Source organism: Copidosoma floridanum, unplaced genomic scaffold (assembly GCF_036245765.1).
Source record: "Copidosoma floridanum isolate Cflo_tuat_1 unplaced genomic scaffold, Cflo_Japanese_pri ptg000019l, whole genome shotgun sequence".
Taxonomy (NCBI): domain Eukaryota; kingdom Metazoa; phylum Arthropoda; class Insecta; order Hymenoptera; family Encyrtidae; genus Copidosoma; species Copidosoma floridanum.
In genome coordinates this window covers 18110732-18134303 of record NW_028321896.1, presented here as the reverse complement: position 1 = coordinate 18134303, position 23572 = coordinate 18110732, and the positions used below count along the sequence as shown (strand labels likewise).

Genomic DNA, 23572 nt, shown 5'->3' with positions numbered 1-23572 from the left:
CAATTGTGATTCTGAATCATTTGAATCACGTGGACGGCCCCTGGGAATTCGATACAGCTTATGTGCTGTGAAAATGAATAATCATGTTACTGTTAACTCAGTAATTAGTAAGTATAGTGTTAATCTCGCAACTAAACTCGGTTTTACTAGCGACAAAAACTTTTTGGTGGGAAAAAAAAAACCATAAAAACTCTAATCATCATGTAAACACGAGGAAAAGATTTTTCGTACACCAAAAAAGAAAAAAAATATATGAATAGCACGAGTGGACGAGAATCTCGAAAGAATGTAAAAAAACAAACCCATGACGATTTTTCGTAAAGTAATTTTCGTATTCAGAGCTGATTCGCGATCAACTGACGAAAATACCCGATTTTTCAATGAGTAAAATAATTTCTCACAGGAATAATTGTAAAACGAAAGGGGCATGAAAAAAAAAAAAAAAAAAAAAAAAAAAAAAAAAAAAAAAAAACGAAATCAGTCGAGTCAGTTAATACATCACTGCAGGGTATAGGTAGGTGTATGTATATGTAACACGCGAGGGGGTGGTCCCCATACGGCAGCGACGTCGGATCGTTACCCCTTTCCCGGCGCGAAGCTCGAGCCGGAGCTCCGGCAGTTTTGCAGTCGATAATAAGGCGTAGGTATACCAGCGGTACGCGCCAAGCAATCTCCTGCTTCGATGTCTTACCGGCACAGCTGCCGTACCGACCGAAGTCATTTGGCGATCGCCCACCTCCCTCCCTCATCAGGCCGGTGCTGAAATTAGACGCGCGATTCGAATTTTCAATCGTTACACGATTGTTGCGGCGCATTTACTTTCCTATCCAAATTATATCGAAGATGACTCATATCATTCATCATTTGTGACATTGCAAGTTTAAAGGATGGAAACAAAAAAAAAAAAAAAAAAAAGAAATTGCCATTTCATCGTCCAGTGGGTGCGAGAATTAATAATCCACTGGAAATACCCCTAAGTTTACGACAGCGGCTTGAATAATGGACATTGCGAGAAATCACTTTTACATCGAGTACTGCCTATATATACATGTATTGCAAGAGGGATGAAAAAAAAAGAGAAAAAAGCCACGTTCAACAAAGTCGATGAAACGAATCGATCGTCGGGCGGGATGACGCGTGCCATTTGTTCTCGTCCCGAGGGTCCGCGTGCACCTATCTGTGTTCCCCGTAAAATAGAAGCCGGCGACGCGATTCATTTATATGTCAGTATACGGTCGCGGGTGGACGGGGTATGTATAGTCGCAGTATAGTATTAATAGTAGTACCTATACACGCCATACGGTGCGCGGTAGCAGCCAATACCAAGTAGTCTTGGATCGGCTCGTTTGTCATCCCACACATATATATGTATCGCGAGGAGGTCGGCCAGACGCGCCCATTAATAATTACCGGTAGCGACACAAAACCCTTTCGCTATGATGATGTTGACCACGTCGGCGTTGTCGATAATACATATAACCATTCATATTGCTGTGTCTTCGCGCCATTAATCACTTGTGCCGTACAGTATACAAGTACGTGTGTGTGTTCAATTTCCTTTCCGGCTGATCGTTTTGCCGCCCACGAATCGAGGAAAGAAACGCGCGTAAGTTTTCTTTTTTTTTTTTTTTTTAGTAAGTTTGCTTCCGTTTAAAGATATTGGTGGGTTGCCTGTAAATCCCTTTTTGATCGTGAGTGATGACAGCTTTTGTAATTCGAGGTTTTTTGTTAATGTTCTCTCTATAGTCTTTACAAAATCTTTCTTTTTTTTTTTTTTTTTTTCAAACTGACCACTACGAAGGTGACTATAAGGAAAAAAAAACGCTCTTGTCACGCTGCTGTCGAAATGGTGAAACCACGATCCCTCGGAGGGCCATCGGTCGTAATTGACGGCAAATTTTTCGATTAAGACTCGGCAGCGAATAATCAACAGTAGGAGCAGGCAGAGGAGGGCTAATTCAATTCCGCCGATCTTCCGAGGACTCGACGTGCCGCGCTCAAGGGAGGAGGAGGAGGAGGTCTTGGTTTGCGCGTGTCCCCTCGTTTCTTTTCGTCTCCAGAGGGGCTGTGGTAAAAAAAAAAAAAAAAAAAAAAAAAAAAAAAAAAAAAAAGGGTATACCCATACGGCCACTCGTAGCAGGGGCTGGTCCTGCGATCGTTATGCCGGCCACACACGAGACACGGCCGAGAAAAGAAAGGGGTAGCAACGCACATATACCTACTAATAATCCCGCACATGTACGGCACCGGAGAAAGATGAGCGCCCACCGTCGCGGTAATGTATGTATAATATTTTTAATTGTGACGTTAAAATGTGTTCTTCCCCCAATGCCGGTTTTTGTCTTGTTAACGCGTTCGGAGTAGAAACGCTCCGCCGCCGTGCCTCTTTCTCCATACTCGTGCATTTTGCTCTAGGCGTACGTGTACGAAAAACGAAAAGCATCCCGGACGGAGCCCTCGTTATTTATACTCTCGGGCTGAAGAATCGCCCCACGATTCACGGCGTCGCTCTTTTTCACGCTAATTTCGCGCAAAAATAATACCACCCCCTTTTGACCAGCCCAAAATGCTTTCTCATCCATCTCGATGTGATGACCCCTTTTGGCACCCGAGTGTGCGTTTTTTTTTTCCTTTTTGCGGATTTACCGTTTCGTCATTGGGACAAAGTCGCGGAAATAGTCACATACGAGCGAGAGTGACACATTCAAATTTAAGGATATGGTGTACAAGAGACAGCCTACATCGGAAACCGAGTGCCGGGCGTTTCCGACATCTACGTCTGTCTGTCTGTCTGTTGTTTCGTAGTTTGCCATTTTTCTATTACCGAAGCCAGGGCTGTATTTCTCTCTCTCTCCTTTTATATATTCGGTCCAAAAGACAGGAAAGGGGGGAAACAAAATCAGAGGAGGAAAAGCGAACTCTCGGGCGTATAATATCGTGACGTGTCGTGACGCTTCCCTTTGGTGCACATGAGCGTATACATATATACTTATACGTGTGCCAGAAGACACGTTTTGTATACTGATGTTACTGATGTTACCCCGTGAATATGGTAACGTTTTCTTGGCTGCACGTCTTTCTTCGTCTTGTATCTGGCAGCGATACAAAGGATGTGCCCGCTGTACTTCTGACGTAACTTGGCGTTTCGGCTTCGATTTTCGCCGAGTAGAAAGTTTTGGTGAAGGTGACAGTAAAAAATATAAATAATTCAAGCAGGGATTGGTAAATCAAAGCGATTGGCCAAACTTTTGCACCAAAGACGCGTCTGGTATATTTTTTCAGCCAAGCGTGATCGTAACAATATTCATGGGAATGAATGCTTAGTTGGTCATTTGTTATTTTATATTTTTTTTCAATTGAAGTATGAAAAATGAATTTTTTTTTTTTTTTTTTCAAGTTGAAGCATTGGATTCTATTGTATAATTTAAAGATCAATTCTGTTAATTGCGCAAATGAACAAGATTTTTACTGGTGAATAAGTGAAAAATGAGGGTCACGCATTGGAGACCAGCCGATATTAATTTATTCATGAGTATATCAATGGAACGATTTTAATCCGAACGAAGAGAACTGCTAAATAATATATTTTTTTTACTGTACAGTAGGTCATTACCATGTAGGATTGATTGTTCTCTTTGACGAGACGTTATGGATGACACCTTTTGGTTGGAGTTTAAAATGTGTTTGCCAGCCTAAACAGCGACAATGTACAATTTTTCGCTCCGGATGAGAGAGTGTAAAACATCATTGCGGAGCAGTCGTGCCTAACAAGTCGGTAAAGACGAGAGAGGGGGAGGAGAGAAAAAAAAGGGTTTCTCTCCGCGTCGAAGGTACATCGAGCTCGAGGAAACGCTTTCCAAGGCTCTCTCGGTATGTACACCCATTTTTTTCTTTTTTTTTTTTCCCTCCCTCGCAAAGAGCCGCGCATGGTTGAGCACAAAAAAGTGTACCCACACGGCAAAGGATGATACATCAAGAAAACAAAAAAAAAAAGACTCTTCAACTCTCTTTGAAAGCCTCGGCCTCTCGCGAAAAGAAATGTAATTAGACAAAGCAGCCCAACCGACGTTAATTATCTCTTGCGCGCGGGACGCCGCGGCGGATTTCGCTCTGGTCCGCGCGTCGCCCGTGGAAATTTTCTAAATTGAAAAAAACCTCGAGAGCCCCCCATCCCAAGCTCGCGAAACATAAAACGCGGCGTGTATAATACATCCTCGCGCGAGCACCTTTTTTTTTTTTTTTTTTCGCGCAAAATCTTAGCCCCGCGGAAATATCCCCCAAGATTAAATACTTTTTGCGCCGCCGCGGCTTCAAATGGAATTTTAAATCTGTCCCCGGCGCGGGGGGAAATTAACATCCGACTCTCTCTCTCTGGCGTTATTTTAATAAAGTGAGGGGGGGGGGAAGCGCAAAAAGAGAAAATACATGTAATATCGAAAGGTTGAGGGGGCGCGTGTGTATGTATGATAAATGAATCGGAAGACGAATGTCCCGGGGCGCAGAGGAGTGTGTGTGTAGTAAAGCGATGGGTTCATCGAGTGCGGGCCAATCTGCGGTTCGCCCGATGGATGGGGTACACGGGGCCGTTTCATTTATAATGGGCCGAAAGGATGCCTCTTCCGGGGGATGCTATTTGCGAAAAGTACCTGCACACGCGTACACACATGGTGACGGGAGAGACGAATCGTCGACACCGTCTTCCCGTCGAATTTCCTCGGCCCCCCCCCCCCGTCAATATATCTGCGTCGGGGCCTTGATTTTTCCAGAATAAATGTATACCTCATAGGCTAGTCTGCTACGAGTCGCATTAATATCAAGACAAGTCGATAAAAGTCACAGAGGAATATGTATATATAATAGCATTGAAGGGAATTTTCGCACTGCGTGCGGGGTGCAAATCTTCGATAAGCGATGTTTGTGTGCGGTGTGTAAGAAACACCGAGGCAACAATAATATTAAGATAATAAATATATCCTCTCCGCCCTTACCGTATACATTATACACACCGTCATCAGATATCGCGAGAAAACGGCAAGTGCGGCGCGAAAAGACGTTCGTCTGTGGTATCAGCTACTAATTAACGAGCGAGGCCAACGCTGAGATAGGCCGCGTTGTGTTTTTAGAGTATATATGATACTCGTATACATATAGGTATATATCTTGTATGGTAGTAATGACGATGATAATAATATGAGTATAGGTGTAGGTTATACAAGCAAAGGGGCTTTGAAAAGGAAATCCTTGGCGGAGGTGTAAGTAAGGAGCTCTAGCGTCTTGCGCCTCCTCCTCTCCGGGGACCAGGCGGGATATAACTACGTATAATACACGTGTATGTGCTAGCCGTCGTTGAAATTAATGCCACCAAACAATCCCCGGCTTGCTTCAACGCGTCTCTATTTTATTATATACCTGTATGGTGCTTTACCTCGAAATATATTACGTTCTGCGTGTCGGCATCAAAGCTTTATATAAATATACAAGTACTCTATGTATGGGTATATGCATCTTAAATATTCTTAATATTATACGTTCAGGAGTGAGTTATTTAAATCTTTCGGAGTAACCGTTAAAAAAAAAATACAGTTTACCTTTGGAGCAGCAGCAGCACCATTGGAAATTGGAATCGCACGTACAACATCACCATCCAACATCCAAAGAATCGAGTGATGCATTACCATGTATGACTGTGTATACTTACTATGTATACATTAGTTTCCAACAACGGTTGAAATGTTCAGTCCCAAGAAACATTCGGGAAAATCTATCGGCGATACATCATATAATATACTGCACTGAGTAAAACTGAAACTCGACCGCGAGACCGATTGAAAATTGGAGCCACCAGGTCCGCGCGCACAAGCTGGTTTAATCACTTTTCCTTCTCTACAGGAACACGCTCGTAAACGCCGATGACTTGCTCAGCCCGGGAGACCATCCTTACCCGCGTTCCATATAACGGACGAATTTCGCTTTCGTTGCGAAAAGTTGGTCGCACTGCAGCGCAGCTTCGATTCGATGAATCGAGTGTGTCCCCGAGCGCGCGCTGTTAACTGAAACGCTGCAGCCGTCTGCTACATCCACGCGACTACCTAACCTTACATTATACGTGTATATAGCTCTCCCGGCAAACTTCGTTGTTTTTGCTCAACAGACTCTTCATACAGTGTTTACGTACTCACATGTGCCGTGTTTATTGTGTATCTGTTAAATCGAGTGGATAAACTGTGTGGTATTGTTGAGAAAAAATAAGTAAAAAATGACTTCGTGCACCGATCCCCTCGGTCTCAACGAGACCAAGTTATTCAAAGATCTCAAAAGTAATCTGCCCAAGGATTTTGCCAAGGACACGAGGAACATCCTGGAGATCCGCGATGATATCCTGTACGTCTGGAACCCCGAGAAATCTTGTATACTCACGCTGTTGAACGTTTCGGCGGTTCGAGGGAAGCACGGGAGTGCTACGTTTCAGGTGAGTTGGTTTGTTTGTTTACCTCCATCAAATCTCATGTTTCATACACTTTTCAGTGTAGTTTTGATTTTATTCATAATATGTAAATTACTGATGATTGGTGGGTGGACTGTACATGGATACATCCTCTCGAGTAACCTTGTTCGACCAATTTATGTTTCTTCCATATTCTCATGAAGCTTGTTTTCATTTGACATCACCATGCAGTTGTTCAGTGTGATGTTTGGAGCATACAGAAGCTGGCTTGCTCCATTTTTAATAGTAAAACTTGTCCATAGTGAAGTGTCACAAGTATGTGCAATATGAACTCAGAGTGTTTATTTTGGCTTTATATATCCCTAGCCATACAAACTATTTATAAGTCTAAGATAATTATTGCAGTCTATATAAGAATTACATATTGAATCATAGTTCTTCTGAATTTATTTACACGTACTAATGTCTTACTACTTTCCCACAAATAAATCTAGGTAAATTAATGTTTCTTATTCAGAATAATTTTTAGTCGCATGTCTCAGTACAAGGATACTTACAATTTTGATTTATCCTTGAAATGAAACATGTAATGGACTTCAATCGACCTAAATGTTTAAAGACAACATGGGGATAGTCCCAATCTGTATACATTCCTTACATCTGTATGTAAGTACTTCACACATCTTGAGATGTTGTTTCGAATGGAGCTGACATGTAGCTTCACTTTTGTAGTTAAAATTAATCAGTTGGGCACATTTAATTTTTAAAGATGACATTTCCGGTCAATGTAATGGTGATAAAAATTTTTGAACTATAAAAAATATAAAAATCTCTTTAGGAAACGTAAAAAATTGCCAATACGATTGATATTCTGTAGTTACGTAAAAAATTTGACATTTATCTTTTGTGCACAGTTAAGAATAATTATATTATTCATATAATTTTGCTTAACACGAGCAATACATTATATTTCTTCTCAGTGATAAATGTATAATTTTAATTATTTATATAAAATTACTCTGCTTTATTTTATTTTTTTCTATACAATTACCATGTATTACTAGTTACAACTTCCTATTTTATTTTAGAGCAAATCATTACCTGATGTGATTATAAAAGTTATTCCGATGAATAAATTCTTCAAGAGAACATTTTAAATAATCAATCTTCAAATTGACGCAGTGAGTAAAGTTTATGAAAAGAAAAAAATGTAAGAAAGTAAAGATTCAATCGTTGTATCACAAATCTGGAAAAGTAAAGGAATTATTACTTATAAGCGGGACAGTTTAATCGGAAAAAATCACCCGATGACGTAAAGCCCAAATTTTGACGACAAAACGACTTCTCCGGTCGCACAACAAAAGAGCCCAAAGGAACCCCAATCTCCCTGTGAGCACAACACACCCACCCCTTGGACTTCCGGTCAGCTTGCGGAGGGACTTTGAACCGATAGGGATGAAGCAAGTGCAAGAAAAAGAGGAACCACCATCGCGCGTGTACAGGGTTCGGGTCTCCAAGGGGAGGAACGGAGGCGGCAAAGAGGCCAGTGCTTTTATTTCATTTCAATGGGCACACAAAGAGAGTGAGAGGGGGGTGCAGGTCGCGCGCGCGAGAGATCAGCGAGTACATTAAAGCCCATTGCACGGTATACGTATACATACATAGCCGTGGCGTACAAAAGGAAAGGAAAAAGGGGAAGACGGTTGGGGGGGGGGATATAATTTATAGGAAATGGCTTGTTCGACTACGCCGGCGAGTAATTTAATTAAAATAAATGTCCGAGCGGTCCGAGCCACGCCGGCGAATAAAATGCAAATTCAGTCCCTTTTCTCTCTCGCCCCCGCGTGTACACACTTACACACACACGCATCGACCAACGGTCAAGCCACCGCCCACCCATGTATATGCAAGAAAACTCGGACTCGTCCGTTGTTGATTCGATATACCCACATTCGAATTTTCTCGCGCTTCTCGAGCTCTGTAGCGACCCCTTTAGGGAAATGTCGTTTCGCGCGGGAAGAAAACTCCCTCAAATTTCGGAGTTGCACCAATGCGGTTGAAAACAAGGGAGGAGGAAAAATAAATACGAAATAAAAAAAATTAGATGAACAGGTCGTCGGAGGCGGGAGAATATGAGCGAAGAAAGGCTCGCCCGGAGGAGGAGGCGATAGGACGTCCTGTCCCGGGTGTGTGTGTGTGTAGCGTCGAGCGAGACTTCTTTGGCGGTGGCGGTCGAAAGGGACGAGCCGGGGAAAAGAGAGGACGCACCGGCTGCAATATCAGTCGTAAATAATAAAAGTTAGCGCGCTCTCCGTGTTCCTCCCTGGCGCGCGCGACTTTAAACCGGAAGATAGGTGTCGCGCTCTGGAAAGGGAGGGGTTGGGAATCGTCGGTGGGGGGGGGTAAGGGGGTCGAGACAAAGACGCGGGGGGGCCATTGTCAAGGGCTGTGTGTATATACGTACCTATATACGCGGGCATCGGAACACACCGGCATCCGCCGCGGGAAACTTTGAATCATTTTTATTGCATAGAGTTATCTTTGTTAGCTGCTGTGCGGACCCCCCCCTAGCCCCCCCTTTGGTGATTCTTCTCTTTTCCTGCGCTACGTCAGCCGAGGCTTTCCTCTCGGCGGAGCTCGAACGAGCCGCCAGATAATGCCGCCACTCCCAAAGTGTATATTCACACCCCTTTGGCTGCCCAAATGGAATAAGTTCTTTAATTCGCGAATTTACGTGCCCCCCACTGCTAGGCGGTCCCTTTTTCTACGGCACGTCTCTCTCTCGCTCTTATCACCCGTAGTCGACCGTAGTCGAGATTCATCATCGCGTTCGTAGATACGTTTCAAGCCCTTATACTTTCGTCAGGAATTATTTTTACCCCGAAAAATTATTTTCACCCTCCGCCACCTCCACCTTCTCGAGGACCAACTTGTACCTATACCTGCGATACGGCCGCTTTTTCTTCCGACTCGCCAATTTCATTCGTTTGTCACGACGACGCTCTTTTACTCCTCGGGGTTCTTCTTCGTCTGAAAGCAAAATGTCTTTTTCTCGAGCGGCTCTCTGATAAAACGCTTTTTTGTACTTTTCCAAAAAAAGGAGGAAATACCTACTTCTGTACGACAGCCGCACGATCGCAGTGAGGAACGGATTAGCTGTGGTAAAAGGAGATGACACGCAGTCAAAACTTTTCAATGTTATACTTGCGGTCTGGTAATTGTAAACTATTTTTTTAAGTAAAAAATATCATTTATTTTAATGTTTAACATTGATTTGAAGAAAGCGCCAATATCGGAGTTATAGGTACTTTTGTTTGAGTCATATTCATTTTTACGCTTCGAAAATATGTAACATACCTGTAGAGGTTTAGATTATTGAAAAATTTTTTGGGTATGAAATATCGCCTCAGACAATCACAACGCGAAAGTGATGTTCAAATTCGAAATGTATACGACGATGGTAATCAGTCCGATATACAAAAAAAGTCAAGTCAACATATCAAGGATCCGAAGGGTAGCCCTGCACGTCGAGAAAAGCGCAAACGCGCCAAGTGTGATGCGAATCCCTATAAAAAAAAAAAAAAATCTTCGAGGGGCAGGAGAGGCTATGAATCGCAAGAGACGCCGGGATAATATGCGCGATGTTCAATAACCCGAGGAGAAGCGCTGGCGGCGTCACGGCAGCTCTCAAATCCCCTTCCGCGTTTGTAAAATAGCCGGCTTTTATGCTCCATACGTTCCCACCGAGTACAGACCTCCTCCTCCCTTTCCGTATAGAGAAGTCAACCCCGCGCGTGTATCCCAGGGGGAAGCCTGCGCCTTACGTTCTGTATCGGTGACGTTTAATGGGTATTTTTTTTTTTCCTCTCTTCTTTTTATCGTTGTTGGTTACTATTGGCTTATTTTATCGCAGTTCCGAAATCATCCGGTCTTTTGTCATCTGGGAGAGCCGGAGAATGATCACAAATGAATACGCAGGTCGCCGCGAGAGGGTCAAGGGGCGGAGGGGAATCGCTTGTTATTATCTAAATTAAAAATGCCGCGAAATCTCGCGTCCGGCCGAGTATGTAGCCCATACATATAGGTACCACGTACGCGTATACGCGAGGCGAGTAATCTGGCCGGTGTGGAGGACGAAATAGAAAATTCCTCCAGGACTCTCTCTCTCTCTCCTGGCTTTGCTCTCAGTTTTCTCTTCTTGGAAGCGATGTGCAAGCGCGCTCTGCACCTATCTCTTTTTTTTTTTTTCTCTGCTTGCGAGGAGCTTTTCCGTTTTCCAGTTCTCCTCCCCTCTCATTTCAGCCCCTTGATGATAAGTATAAGGGAGCCGACGCAAGCGAAACAAAAAAGAGAGAAAAAAAAAAAATAGAGTTACAGAGCTCCCGCACGAGGTGGGCACATGTATAATAAAAGAGAGCGAGGAGGGCAAGAGGGAACAAAAAGGGGGGGGGAGGGTGATATAATAAAAGCGAGAAATCCCCTTGGTGGTAATTAAAAAATAATTTCATCCTCCGGGCTCCGACCGCGAAATCCGCTGTGCGACAATCCCAAGAAATCAAAGTGTACACGAAGGGCCGTGAGTCTGGTGGTGGACATTTATACCTTCGTGTCCTCGTTGCGGCTCTTCTTTCTGAAAACTAATTATTTAGAGGTAGGCGTATACGAATTACCCGCGTTTTCCCCACTTGATAAAATGAAACGAGCATTAGTATATGTGTTTTTGTATTAAATTTTCGTTGTCAATTAGGAAAAATTAAATTAAATATTTGAGAAACCAACTTGAATACCACCAATCTATATTGATTTATTCCGATGTGTCACATTTCGATAAACCTTTCAGCGAACGTGTAAACATATAATGATCATAATAAATTGCATTTGCGAATACCCATGCGATTCAAGGAGTAACGTGTATGTAGTACACACGGAAAGAGTTAAGAGCGAGGGAAAAGGTCATCGGAATCGGCCGCAAACTCGGCGGCGCTAATAAAATTCATGGAAAGTGTTTTACACTGGCCCCGCATTATACACAGCGAGGGATTGTCCCGGCCCTGCACTGTATATGCGAAAAGTGAGGATAGAACGAATATACATGGAGTTAAGCGGGGGGGGGGAGAAGCAGGCGAGTGTATATGGAGGGCGCGTGAAACGAGAGAGCGCGGAGTAACGGCGAATTCAGTAAGTGGCAGACAATGGCTTTTGCGGTAGACATCGGCATTCGTATTTCGCCGCCCTCCTCCTCCACACCGCTGGCTACCCCTACGCATTTCCACCTCCCACAGACTCCCAACTTTGACGCTCTTTCTGCGTGTGTACATTTGTTCTTTTTTTTCCTCCCTCTCGGTTGGTTGTAGCCTAGTAGTGGCGAGTGGAGGAGCGACCGAAAAAAAAAGGGGGGAGGGGGCGAGAAGTGCCGAACGACACAAAAAACGTCGAGAGGCGACCCCGAAAGCGTATACACGTATAGGCGCAACTGCGCTGATGTATAACGTATAGGTAAAGCGATAAATACCCGGCCGTTTAAAAGCAAACCCGATGCTCCAGTTGAATTTCCCTCTTACGCGCGCCCACCAAATCGTTTTAAAAGTGCTTCATACGACACTCTCCCTCCCTCCCTTTTCGGAGCTTTTTTTTTTTTTTTGTCATTTTCACACCCGCGCTTTACTTTGCCGTTTTTTCGCAATCAGGAAATGTAGTTTTTCTTTTTTTTTTTTTTTTTTTTTTTTTCAAGATGCACTCCATCGAGTGAAATGGCTCTTTGGCCCATCGCTTTTCACGAATCTCGTTTCCGGGCGTTTATTTGGTACAATGGCCCGCGCGAGCTGTGACAACCCCGGGGACGCGCTCGAGGCGCGATGGACGAGTCTAAATTCAAAGGGCCACACGATACGTGTGTGTTGTATTAACAAGAAAACGATGTAATCGCCGCTGCACCGCGATCCCTCCTCCCCGTCACTTCCACGGCTCGTGTCCTCGTATACACACACAGCCAAGAGAGGCTAATGCATTTCCTTTACAGTTTTAATGGGCATTCATAACTAAGTTTAATAACGGCGCAGCGACAGCGGCAGAAAACGAGACACTCGTGACAACGGCACTCGCACTGTGTAGTTGTTGCTGTTTGGAATGCCTTGTACGCACATCTCATAATTTTCCCAACCACTGGAGTGCCTCTGAAGTGCCTTCAAGTGGAAACTGCGTGCGTACCCTCCTCCTGTATGCAACGAATTTTCCTGGCTCTTCTGTGCCGTTGGATCCATTGGTGCAGCGCCCGTTCACGAACAGTCAACCATTCGCTGGTTGTACACTTGACATTTTTCTTCGTCATATTTATGTTGGTCAGGCCTCACGTTAATAACACCATTGAGTGACTCTTCCACGGGCTGACGTACAGTTCAGTCGGTAGAGGTATACTATATCGCTGACCGTGTGTTAAAAGGGATGAGTATACGATACGCCGATAGATCTGTGTTGCACCACAAACCCACATCATGATGATACTCGAAAAATCACGAACGTACCTTTTGCTTACAGTAAAAGAGAGAAAATGCTCCGTATCGGGTACGTGTGTAAATGTTTTTTTTTTCGAGCAAAAATCGCAGGTGCAATTTTCGAGAGAGATAATAATGCGTACATGGGTATTGTATGGGGAACGAAATTCTCGATGCGCACACAAGTGGTGGATACATACAAAGCTCATTATAAACACAGTTGAATTGTCTCGGCGGGCGCGTGCGCTGCACGAGTGTGATTAATTAACATTATACAACTGCAGCGCTAAAGCTCGTGGCACCAGTGCACACATATATATATATACCTCCCTTTCCTCCTTCGTTACTCCGCACTTCAGGAGCTTTTGATTCATCATCAAGCTCCTCCTCCCACTCCACCCCTGACTCGTAATTCAAGTGTAGTACCGAAGACGCTCCGGCTACCATTATCATGGTAATTTGTTAGAAACAAACATTATAATTTCAAGCTGAACGGACGATGAGGTGTCGCTTGGCGAGCCAACCCTCTATACATACGACACGCGGCTAAGGCGCTTCGCGCTCCTGGGGCATAAAGGCGCAAGATCCCCGTGCCGGTGGTGTTTTGGACAGTGTCCATTGTCTCGGTGTTATTTATCGGCTCTGGGTGCACGTCTTGGGAGGCACACCTAAGACGACGAATTTATACACCAGCCAGCCACCTTGGTCTTGGCGCTGCTGCTGCGTGCGTGTAAATACCATCAGCGACGAGGCAAAGCAGCCAACCTCTCGAGGAAGTCATTATGCCCGGCTGAGATTCCTCCTCGCCCGAATAAATATCATCCCCCCACCCCCCGCGGCAAACTTTGGCCCGGATGGCCCGCCGGCGAGCTCATCCGCTTCTTGCGCGTCTTCCAAACTTTGTGCTTACCTTCGTCCTAGCTCCGGTACGTATACTGCAATAAACAACAACTTATCGAAATCAGAGCGTTGTTGGTACGATATATACAATACGCGGGTGATTTTACGATTTTTACCAACTTTTATGAAAACTAATTTTTTTCCCTTTACAACAATTTGTCATTCAATTGAATTTAAAGACTGTTTTCGCCGTATACACCACCCATTTCCCGCAATCAAAGCGTCGTATCGTATCATATGTTCGTATAGTTAAAGAAAATGCACCCTTTTTTTACGAACAATGACACCTTTATACGCCTTCACTGTACGTAAAATCTATGAAATATCACAAAAGTGGTTACGCGGAAGAAAGAAGAATCGTAAAAAAACACGCGTAGGGGAAAAAAAAGTGCCAGAGGGTATATTCCCACCGCTGAAGCTTTTCCCGCAAAACGGAAACACGTATACCGCGGTCGCGGCGGTACATGTATGCATATATACACACGAAGGCGTTGCGATGAAAAAGTCGTAAAGGCACCGAGGAGGCTTTCGTATGTACAATGGGACGCCGCTTTATAAGGGCAGGAGCAGCAAAGTCACATTGGAAAGTTGATGTACCACCTACCAACCCTTTATTAGGAATTCGCGTGGGTTCCGGTGCAACTTTTTCAATACCCTCCCCCATTTCTACGAGTACAGCGCGTGAATACGACTTCATAACAAAACAAAAAAAATACAAACTCCAAATCCGCCATACCATGGGCAGTCGCTTGTGTCGCGGGAACGTCGTTACAATACGAGCTGCTGCGTAGCGCGAGTAAAACTTTGCTTGGCAGTTCTGAAAAAATAACAGTCTTCGTCGATGCTTTATTTTTACCGTACGACGATACATTTGTACGCGATGTATATAAGGGTAGTAAATCCAGAAAGGGCTTTACGGGCCCCGGGGGTGGGGAGATAATGCGCAATCATTTTGGAATGGAAATTAAAATCAGATGATGAATCCTAACGATGCCGTTTATTATTTTAATTTTGCTGGTGCTCCGCGAAAACTGCTGCCGCTCGAGTGGTGAGCTCGTTTTGGGACGAGCCGCCACCTCCTCCTCGGGTCTACTTCGAGACACTAAATTACCTTTCTATTAGCCGTATAATTACAAGATGGCCCCTCTCTAGTAATTTCCGTTTATTCCGCCGCGACTTCTCTCTCTTTCCTTTGGCTCTCGCCAAACGGCCATCATCGTTTCTGTTATTGCTACGTACTCACACCTCCGAAGGTTTTACCAAACGAGCGGTTGACTTTTTTTTTTATACGCGTACCGAGGAACTTTCGAACAAGGGTATGAAATTATGGCGCTTCGTTTGTTTCGATCTTGCGTCGTTACCATCGAGGGGAGAACGTTTCCAAAGACTACAAGAGTGCAAAGCTGTCTTCTTATTATACAAAAAGATAAAACTCACATTCTTCGTAAGGATGCTACGTGCGATTTGATGTACTCAAGAACACTTTTAAGGAGTAATAATATTTGTGACATTTATATTTATGCCCACACCCGTAAATGTATCTACACCAGTTGTATATATAAGTATGGGGCGCAGGTTGTAAAGTCGCGTTAGACCGTGGCGTGTTTATTACTCGAACTGTAACTTTTTTCTTCTCTTTTTACATCGCCCATGCAGGACAAAGAAATTTTTTCCTTGATACGAACCGCACCTACGCTTACTTTTATGCCCTTTTTTTTAACCCCTCCTTGTATTCTCAAATCACATCAAGAGACATTAAAAAAAAAAAAAAATGCGGCTCTACTCTACATAAACTGATGGTTGTTGCATCAAGGAATCATTTTTTTTCATCATCAGTAAAATGGCACGTAGGTGCCTTTTTATACAGCTTACTGTCCTACCACACAGACGCGAAGATCAAGACTTGAGACTCAATTGCTCACGGATGGTTTGGTTTCCGATAGCCCGTCACTCAATCATTCGACGATTACTGTCGTATCCAGTCTTTCTGTAATCCATCCCCCGGAAAACGCGGGTGTGCCCATAGTATGTACTTACGAAGACGTAATGATTTTTGAAGGCGAATGTATAGCTTTGCAGCTTCTTTCCTCTCACCAGCTATATATATATATGTACGTATTCCCGGGCAGCCCAAACTACAGACCGGCTGGTTGGCCCTTCCTCTTCATACATACACGTACACACGAGTCGAGACGCAAAGAGAGCAGCAGCAGCAGCAGGTAATTAAAAAGCCCCGAGTAGGTAAATACATCCCAGTGCGCGCAGTCATTGCTGGCTTTCTCTACGTATAGGTAGTCGCTTCTCTAGCGCCATCACCTTATAAAAACGTGGAATGCCTCGGCTTCTCCTACGTACATATATATATATACATACACACTGCCGGTGGATGCTTAAAAACGCTCGGTTGCTGCCGCCCCCGCGCTGCTATTTTTCGAGTTAATTTGAATTTCGTAATTACCCGGGGTAAGCGGCCTCTGAAAGGGAGAAACTCGCGAGTATATGGGGAGAGAAAAAGGGGGGCTAACAACTGCACGCGGGGAGGCGCGGGCACAAAAAGATTTCGGCCCCCCTCCCCCTACGCGCTCTTTTGCTCTTTCTTTTAAATACTCGTGAGAATTCTCGACAACCCCTTTTTTTTTTTTCTTCTTCTTCTTCCGCTGCCGCGCTCTTGGGTGTGCTTTTGCTGCTGCGACACGAAACGATTTTGCCAGACAAAGTACTCTCGCAAGGGCTAGGGCGACCGTATAGTGTATTATATATACATACCAGGCCTTTCTTTCTTTCTTTTCTTCGTTTCCGCGTCAAATGTAAGTGGCTATGTATATACATCGGTGATGAATTATTTATCGCCCGCTTCATGTCGCGATAACCACGAAACAAGGCTTGGAATATTTTTACCTGCCATCGAGCCTATAGTAAGCATAAATGACTGTACGATGACGATCAGGGTTTTATTCGTTGATCGAAATACTGATGTATATATATATATTTTTTTTTTCAAGTCAACTGTATGTAATATTAAGAAAAAAACAAATCATGTAACCAAATCAAGTTGGAATAATAATAAAAACAACTAGTTTGTAAAAAAAAGAAGAAAAGAAAAAAAAAGAAAAAGTATGGGTATCACAGCAGAGTTTATATTTTTCTCCCTGCGAAGCAATTTAATCGAAGAGAAATTTCATTACCCAAAAGAGGGACAAGTCAATCAGAGCAGCGTTGTATATATAATTGCTCTCGCGTATATACAACAACGCCTGTAAAATAAAGTGATGATAAGACGTCGACGGAGGAAGGGTCCGGACTGTATATATAAGAAGACAGCCGAGCTGGGAAAAGATTCTCCGCTGCGCGACACCTTATACAAACTCACGGCCCATTTCGCAGACGGTTCATCTTTAATTTCTCGGCGTTTTTTCTCTCCCCACCCACCCACGCTCCGACACTCCTTTAAATTCAACTGCTCGGGTCCTCCTGTATATATCTCTCCCCAGCCCCCCCCCCTTCTTCGACTGCTATACGACGATGACGGCGCCCACTCGTTCACCCTCTCCAGCCTGTTCGCTCATTTCTCTGCTTGTCTTACGGCGATTAACCAGACTCTTAGCGTAGTAGTCTTCGTTACTCTTCCCGCCCTCCTCCTCCTCGGATTTCTTTCCTCCGGCAGCCCCGCTCCTTTTATCATGCACTCTCTTTCCATCTGCCCATGGTACAGTCGCATTCCTAATATCGTCTTTTTTAAGATTTTTTTTTCTTTTCTTTTTGCCCCTTCCTTCTTTTTTTTTTTTTTTTTTTTTTTTTTTAAGCACCATTAGGGAAACTATATTGCTACTCAGCGAGAGTCGTCGGAGAAAAAGCGAGAGACGAGCAGAAGGCAAAGCAGCTTTTCTTAAGGGCTTGTTCGTGAGGTGACGCTGAGAGTCGAGGCTATGCGTGTGTATATACATACATACACATGGATAAGGAGAAGAGCGCGTAGGAGCTTCACGGGGACTGGCAATGTGATTGCGAATAAGCTTTGGACACACGCGCTTTTTCTTCCTCTTTACGACCTTCGTTCTCCCTCAAATTACTCAAATAAATTTCTCTCGCTTTAATCGCCTGCCACTCGACACTTTTTGCCCCACCCTCCTCGTAGACTCTCGTCCTCATTTTTTTTTTTTTTTTTCTTTAATACGATAGGCTTCCTGTGCATGGTGTCCTCCCGCTCGCGCGCGCACCTTGTCATTCACGACAATTTCACTGTGTATTGCAAGTGTACACGTGTGAGGCTTGCAGTATATTTTAATACTTTGAGAATTTTTAATCCAACCCCGTACATTTATCTTAAATAGTTGATCTATCTTTACGTGAGGTGCGTGGGACAAACGGTATAGAGAGCCACGTTAGGAGTAAGTGTTGTTCGAGACCAGTACCTTCGCAACTCTATATCACATACCTTTTTGATGACTAAACTCACGTGGTATTAATAAATTTATTACGAAGTTTATGTTCATGGTTTCTCAACAATTAATTTTTTTTAATTCCAAGCACATAATAAACGATACAATTATAAGCTAAAGCACCAACTTGTCAAGACTGCAAAGTATACGTTTTTGTCACGTATAAAAAAAAAACGGTTGTACCAAACGCCTTTGTTTGAAGAAAAAATAACAATTGCCGCACCGAAAATCAACAATTAATTGATGAAAAACTCGAGGCCTTTCCGCATCGTAATGCAATTTCTCCGAAAGTAACCGCCTGGCGCATCAGCTCTCTTTGCAATTAGACTTTTTAATTTTTATTAGCCGAGTCAAGCGTCGTACATGCACCATAACGCCATGAATATTTGCGTCGTAACTCTGCCCAACTTGTCTCTCAAGGAATTAACCCTTGAATTAGCAGCCGGCCCTCGCCAAGAGACGCCAAGTTTCGCGAGCCCCGGCTTTTTCCCCGCTTACGTTATTATACGCGCCCTCTACTCCTCGGCCGGTGTAAAACAAAAGTCACGGCTCGACCGAGTCATCCTCCCCCCCCCCGAAACTTTACCCCTCACCCTTCCTCATCCAATTTTCAAGCTCTTTACGCCGATGAGGACGGACAACGCGCCTTTAATTTTAACCTCTTCCGGAGATTCGATCCGTGGCCCTCCGAGCGCTGCGCCAGCCGAACGATAGAGATTTCAATGCCGGATCGAAGCCCACCCATCACCCGTTTCCGATTTCCTCCCGCTCTGTGGCCGCCTTACGCGCGACGAGGAATTATTATTTTTTTTTTTTTTATTTACCCATCGGTTCAACTAGTGGCACTTTGTTGGTTTGTTTGGGGATAAACAAACACACGCTCGCTGCACGTACAAAGTAGGCGGTGCCCCCTGGTCTTCGCTGGTTCCTCGGGTGGCCAGGGTGTACCTGCAGCCGGCTTATTTAAGCCGGCCTCCCGAGCGCGCATACTAAATATGACGACGATAATATTGCGAGGACAATGGAAGAAGAAGGAAAAAAAAAAAAGCGACGCTGGTATTTAGCCCTCCTAATTACGGGATCGTGACTAGTTTGCGAACACGCCTCGTTTCCCGACACCCACCCTCCTTGGATTTTCCTTATTTGCGTCGACGCGGAGATATGCCCTCTTTCCCTCGCAAATCATCTTAGAGGGACGCTGTGTGTTATTTTGAGCGTCCAGCGAGACAAAAAAATTTTTTTTTTTACTTCAACAAATGGTCCTTCCGGACGTGCATGGATTTCGAGAAAATGCTGGAAGCGCCGGGTGCAGCGAGGGAAAAAAAAAGAAAAAAAGTGTCCAAGTACCAAATTAAGTTTTGCGAACAGCACGAATTGAGGGAACGAAAGTTGTGATTAATTAAAATTTTCGTTATTTTCCAAGTAATAACATTGGCAAAATGGGGGTGGGCCGGGGGATGGGGAATTCAATAGCAAACGGGGATTGGCCAGCGAGAGGCCCCTCGTGTACATAATATGCAATGGCCGGAGGAGAGCTCGCAAAGATCGAGAAAGCAGAGTCGCATAGCCAGCGTGAGGAGGCAGGGAGGAGGAGGAGGTGGAGGGCGTCGGCCGGACCGGCGCGATGGACTCTGTGGGTGGTTCCAGTTCGAATGCCCCTTTTCGCACGCCCAACCCCATCCCACCCCTTTTAACCGTGCAACCTTTTGTGCAAGCGATTTTCCAACCCCCTACCTCCCTGCCTCCCTCCCTCCCTCTCTACATCCTACTCCCCTTCGGCTGACCGCATCTTCGCGACTCCCTGGTTGGCCCAAGCACCTCCTCCTTTCGCAAGCTCCCTTACCGCGAGCTTGTCCGTACATTTTTGTTTGTACATTTATACTCATGTGCAATGTGTATATTTTTTTAAGATAACTTTTATTCATTCAAATTGCGGTTCACCATGTGGTTCGTCACAATAGACATCGTCGGTTGTGATGTCAGGCTCATTTTTGATTTTATTTATCATTTATTCGACAAAAGAGCCAGTTGTACCTGACAATGAGCAATCAATATAATTTGTCGTAATCTGCTTCCAAGTATCAACGAAACTCATTGATTTTCATGTAAGGAAAAAAACTAGATAGCTGGATGATCTTGCGCTTATTGGTAGGCACAGCGCAGGGACCATCAGAGAGAAAGAGGAGAGATCCGCAACAGAGTGGCGGTGGTCCCAGTCATTGCGCAGAGATCAGCACCCGTGCATATAGAGATATCCGAGGAGGACGACGGAGATGTATAGCCACTGCAACGAAGCCGAAGAAGAGGAGGACCTCCTCACCGCGAAGGAGACGTGCAATGGTGATGCTGCTCCCTTGCTCCCTCCCAACCCACATATATACACGTATGTAGATGTACCAGTGCAGACAGTGCCGGTAGCGCTAATGATTTTGTTGTAAGGGCGTGTTTAATTATGAATCCGCATCCGAGGCGAGGCTCCACCCCGCTCGCCTGGGCAATGCGAGTTTGCAGGAGGAGGGTGTGGTGGCGCGCCACTCGAAAGTGCAACCTGCAGCCAGAGAGAGGTGGGCTCTCTGCGCGCCGGGTCCCAAGACCAGCTCCCCTACTGCGCCGAGTGTATAATATACTAGGTCGTATACAAGTACCTGATGCGCGTCCACCTTCTTTTACGTTGCAATTCCTCCGACTACAGGTATACCGCGTCCTTGCATAACCGAGCCCGGAGAGGATGACCGTATACACCAGCCTCGATTCCTGGCTTGCACCCGTTATGGTTACCAATTATATGTATTTTTTTTTTTTTTTGTTCTCCATCCACCATATATATATATATACATTTGTACGAATAACACTGTGGCACCATGGGCCATATCATCAAAAATTCAGCCTGTGTGTAGCGTGAAATTCCTCGAAAGTCGCCGTGAAAACTAAAGAGGCGGCCTTTTACTTTGCGCGATGTGTTTGCGAGCGAGGGTGAGGGACATGACGAGACGACAAGCGTGGCACGTGTACACACGTCCATCCACGACAGCATATCGGGTTTACACTCGCGCTTGCGAGAGCGCGAAAACCGGGACGACTAAAAAGGGGGATGGGGTAGGTTTATCATCCGCAGTGCGCATCAAGCTCGCCGGGCCCTCGTCATAGTCTCCGGCAGGGCTGTGTCTTTTATTTTTTTATACACGGGGGGAGGGGGAAAACAAAGCAAGCAAAAGAATCTCAGCTCCGCCGAGCTAAAAATCACCGGGACACACCTCGCGGCTTTGCATTTTCCAGCCACTCGAGCGAAGCTCTGTCCCTGAAAAGCTTTAAAAGCCACCCCCTCCCCCACCCGCTGTTTAGTCACCGGTGAGTTGTTCCGTGACGGAGGAGGTGAAAGACGGCTTCTTTTGAGGTTAACCGGAGCAACTAGCTGCGAGCCTAAATTAATTGAAACGCGCGGTGCGTCCACGTTATCATACAATTACTGCAGCCGCCAAGTGCTCGGTTGGGCGATCGGCTTTTGAGAAAACGCTAACCGCACGATGATCCTTTCGCTGTACTCGTGAACGAGGTTTGCGGGGGGGGGGGTATTGTACATAATAGTGTATAGGAGGCGCGAAAATTAAAAGGAAGAGCTCCCGACCGGGGGGACACAGAGAAGAAGAAGAAGAAGCGAGGGATACGGGGTTAAGTTCGGGGGGGGGGGTGTATACGTACAAATACGCGCTGGCTGAGCGAGAAATTGCGGGCCCTCGAGTGTGGCTTGCATACCGGCCCCCGAGACAACAGCAACTCTCTGACGATTGCTCGCGTCATGGAGGCACCCTCTCTCATATCCGGCTCCTCATCTTCGGACACTGGCTAGTGTGTTCCACGCAACCTCTGCACTGGGGCGAGGATGGGGTGGGGGGTACAATTAAAATAGCTGCGCTTATGGCTGCTACACAAGGGGAGGGGGGGGGGAACTGCGGGAAAGAATGTGCAGGGGCTACCCCTATATATATATGCACGCGGTGTATACGTGGCCGCCGCCACGAGCACGACTCCGCTCCGACAACTTCTTTCCGCTCGGCTGCCGGCAGAAAGGGAATTATTTTAATTGCGGCCGGTGCCCGCAGCAGCACCACCACCACCAACTCGTGTGTGTGTGTGTATGTGTATACAGTCCGCCGGACTCATCTCCTTACGATAGCGTCTGCTGGCAACACTACCCCCCGTGTGGCTGCAACACTTGACCGGCGAATTTAATTTGTTCTTATACATACATATATGTACATGGGGTATATGCATGTGTGATGATGATGATAACGCGCGTACGGCCGAGTCTTGGAGGGGTTATTAAGAAATAAAAACTGTTGGTTTGGTTTCTTCGTTCGAGTTATCCGATCGAGGGGACGGAAAAATTATACGACGAGCAAAGTGCGTGCAGCGATACATCCACTTCCGTGTTACATCTGCCGTGTAAATTGCCGGTCTTTGGGGAGATAGTAGGCACGCGTGTGTGGGGGGGGGAGAGGGAGAGGCGATGACGGTGTAGGCGCGCGTCTTAAATATTGCGGGGAAACGAGGCCCCGCGCGGTCGCAAACAAGCGCCGAAACCCCTTGAGCAAAACTTGTACGTCTTGGCCCCTCTCTCTTGAGGTTGCACGAGCGCGTATATATATATATATATATATATGTATGTACTGCCGCTGCTGCTCTTATCTTTTATCTGTTGTGCGTAAGTACCTGTGCCTATTGCTATTGTGCGCTGCGCGTGCCCGAGATTACTTACCGAGGGGCTCGGGCGAACGATCATCGGGTGACCACTTACCGAAATCGCGTGTATTATTCACGAAACTCGCCTACCCCCGATTATATATTTTTATTGTGCTATACATACAGCTAACGAATAAAATATTGTAGTCGACGTGTTTTCAAAGTTTGACGATTTTACTGTTTATTGTGTAATATGTATGCTATATAAAAAAAAAAAAAAACAAAGGTTGATCGTTTGGTGAGCGGTAGCTGCCATACAACTCGCAAGTACCCACTCGTAGTCGAGAGCTTTCAGGACGTATAAATTGATATGAAAGAAAGTGTTGGTGGGTTATGAAAAAAAGCCACACGTCCGTTGGTGCTCGGCAAAGGTCTTGGCAGTGCAAAAAAAAGAAAAAAAAAAAGAAAAGTAAGGCTCGACCTTATTGTCGTGCAACAGCAGCAGTGGCAAGGCGTCGCTCGAGATGACAAAATTACCCCTACCTACCGACGCCTATACGAAGGCTGGCGCGCCTGCGAATATAATTAATGACAATTAATCTCTCGTACGCGCTCGG

The 23572-nt window shown here is 45.2% G+C and overlaps 1 protein-coding gene across 1 annotated transcript in view; it reads left to right on the top strand.

The window, feature by feature from the left end:
* Positions 1-6095: 6095 nt before the first annotated feature.
* Positions 6096-23572, top strand: part of mbo (nuclear pore complex protein Nup88) — a 55231-nt gene continuing 37754 nt past the window's right edge. The window contains exon 1 of the mRNA XM_014351474.3: positions 6096-6469. Coding sequence (XP_014206960.2) covers positions 6257-6469 — 213 coding nt within the window. The 5' untranslated portion in view covers positions 6096-6256. The remainder of the gene's footprint in view (positions 6470-23572) is intronic.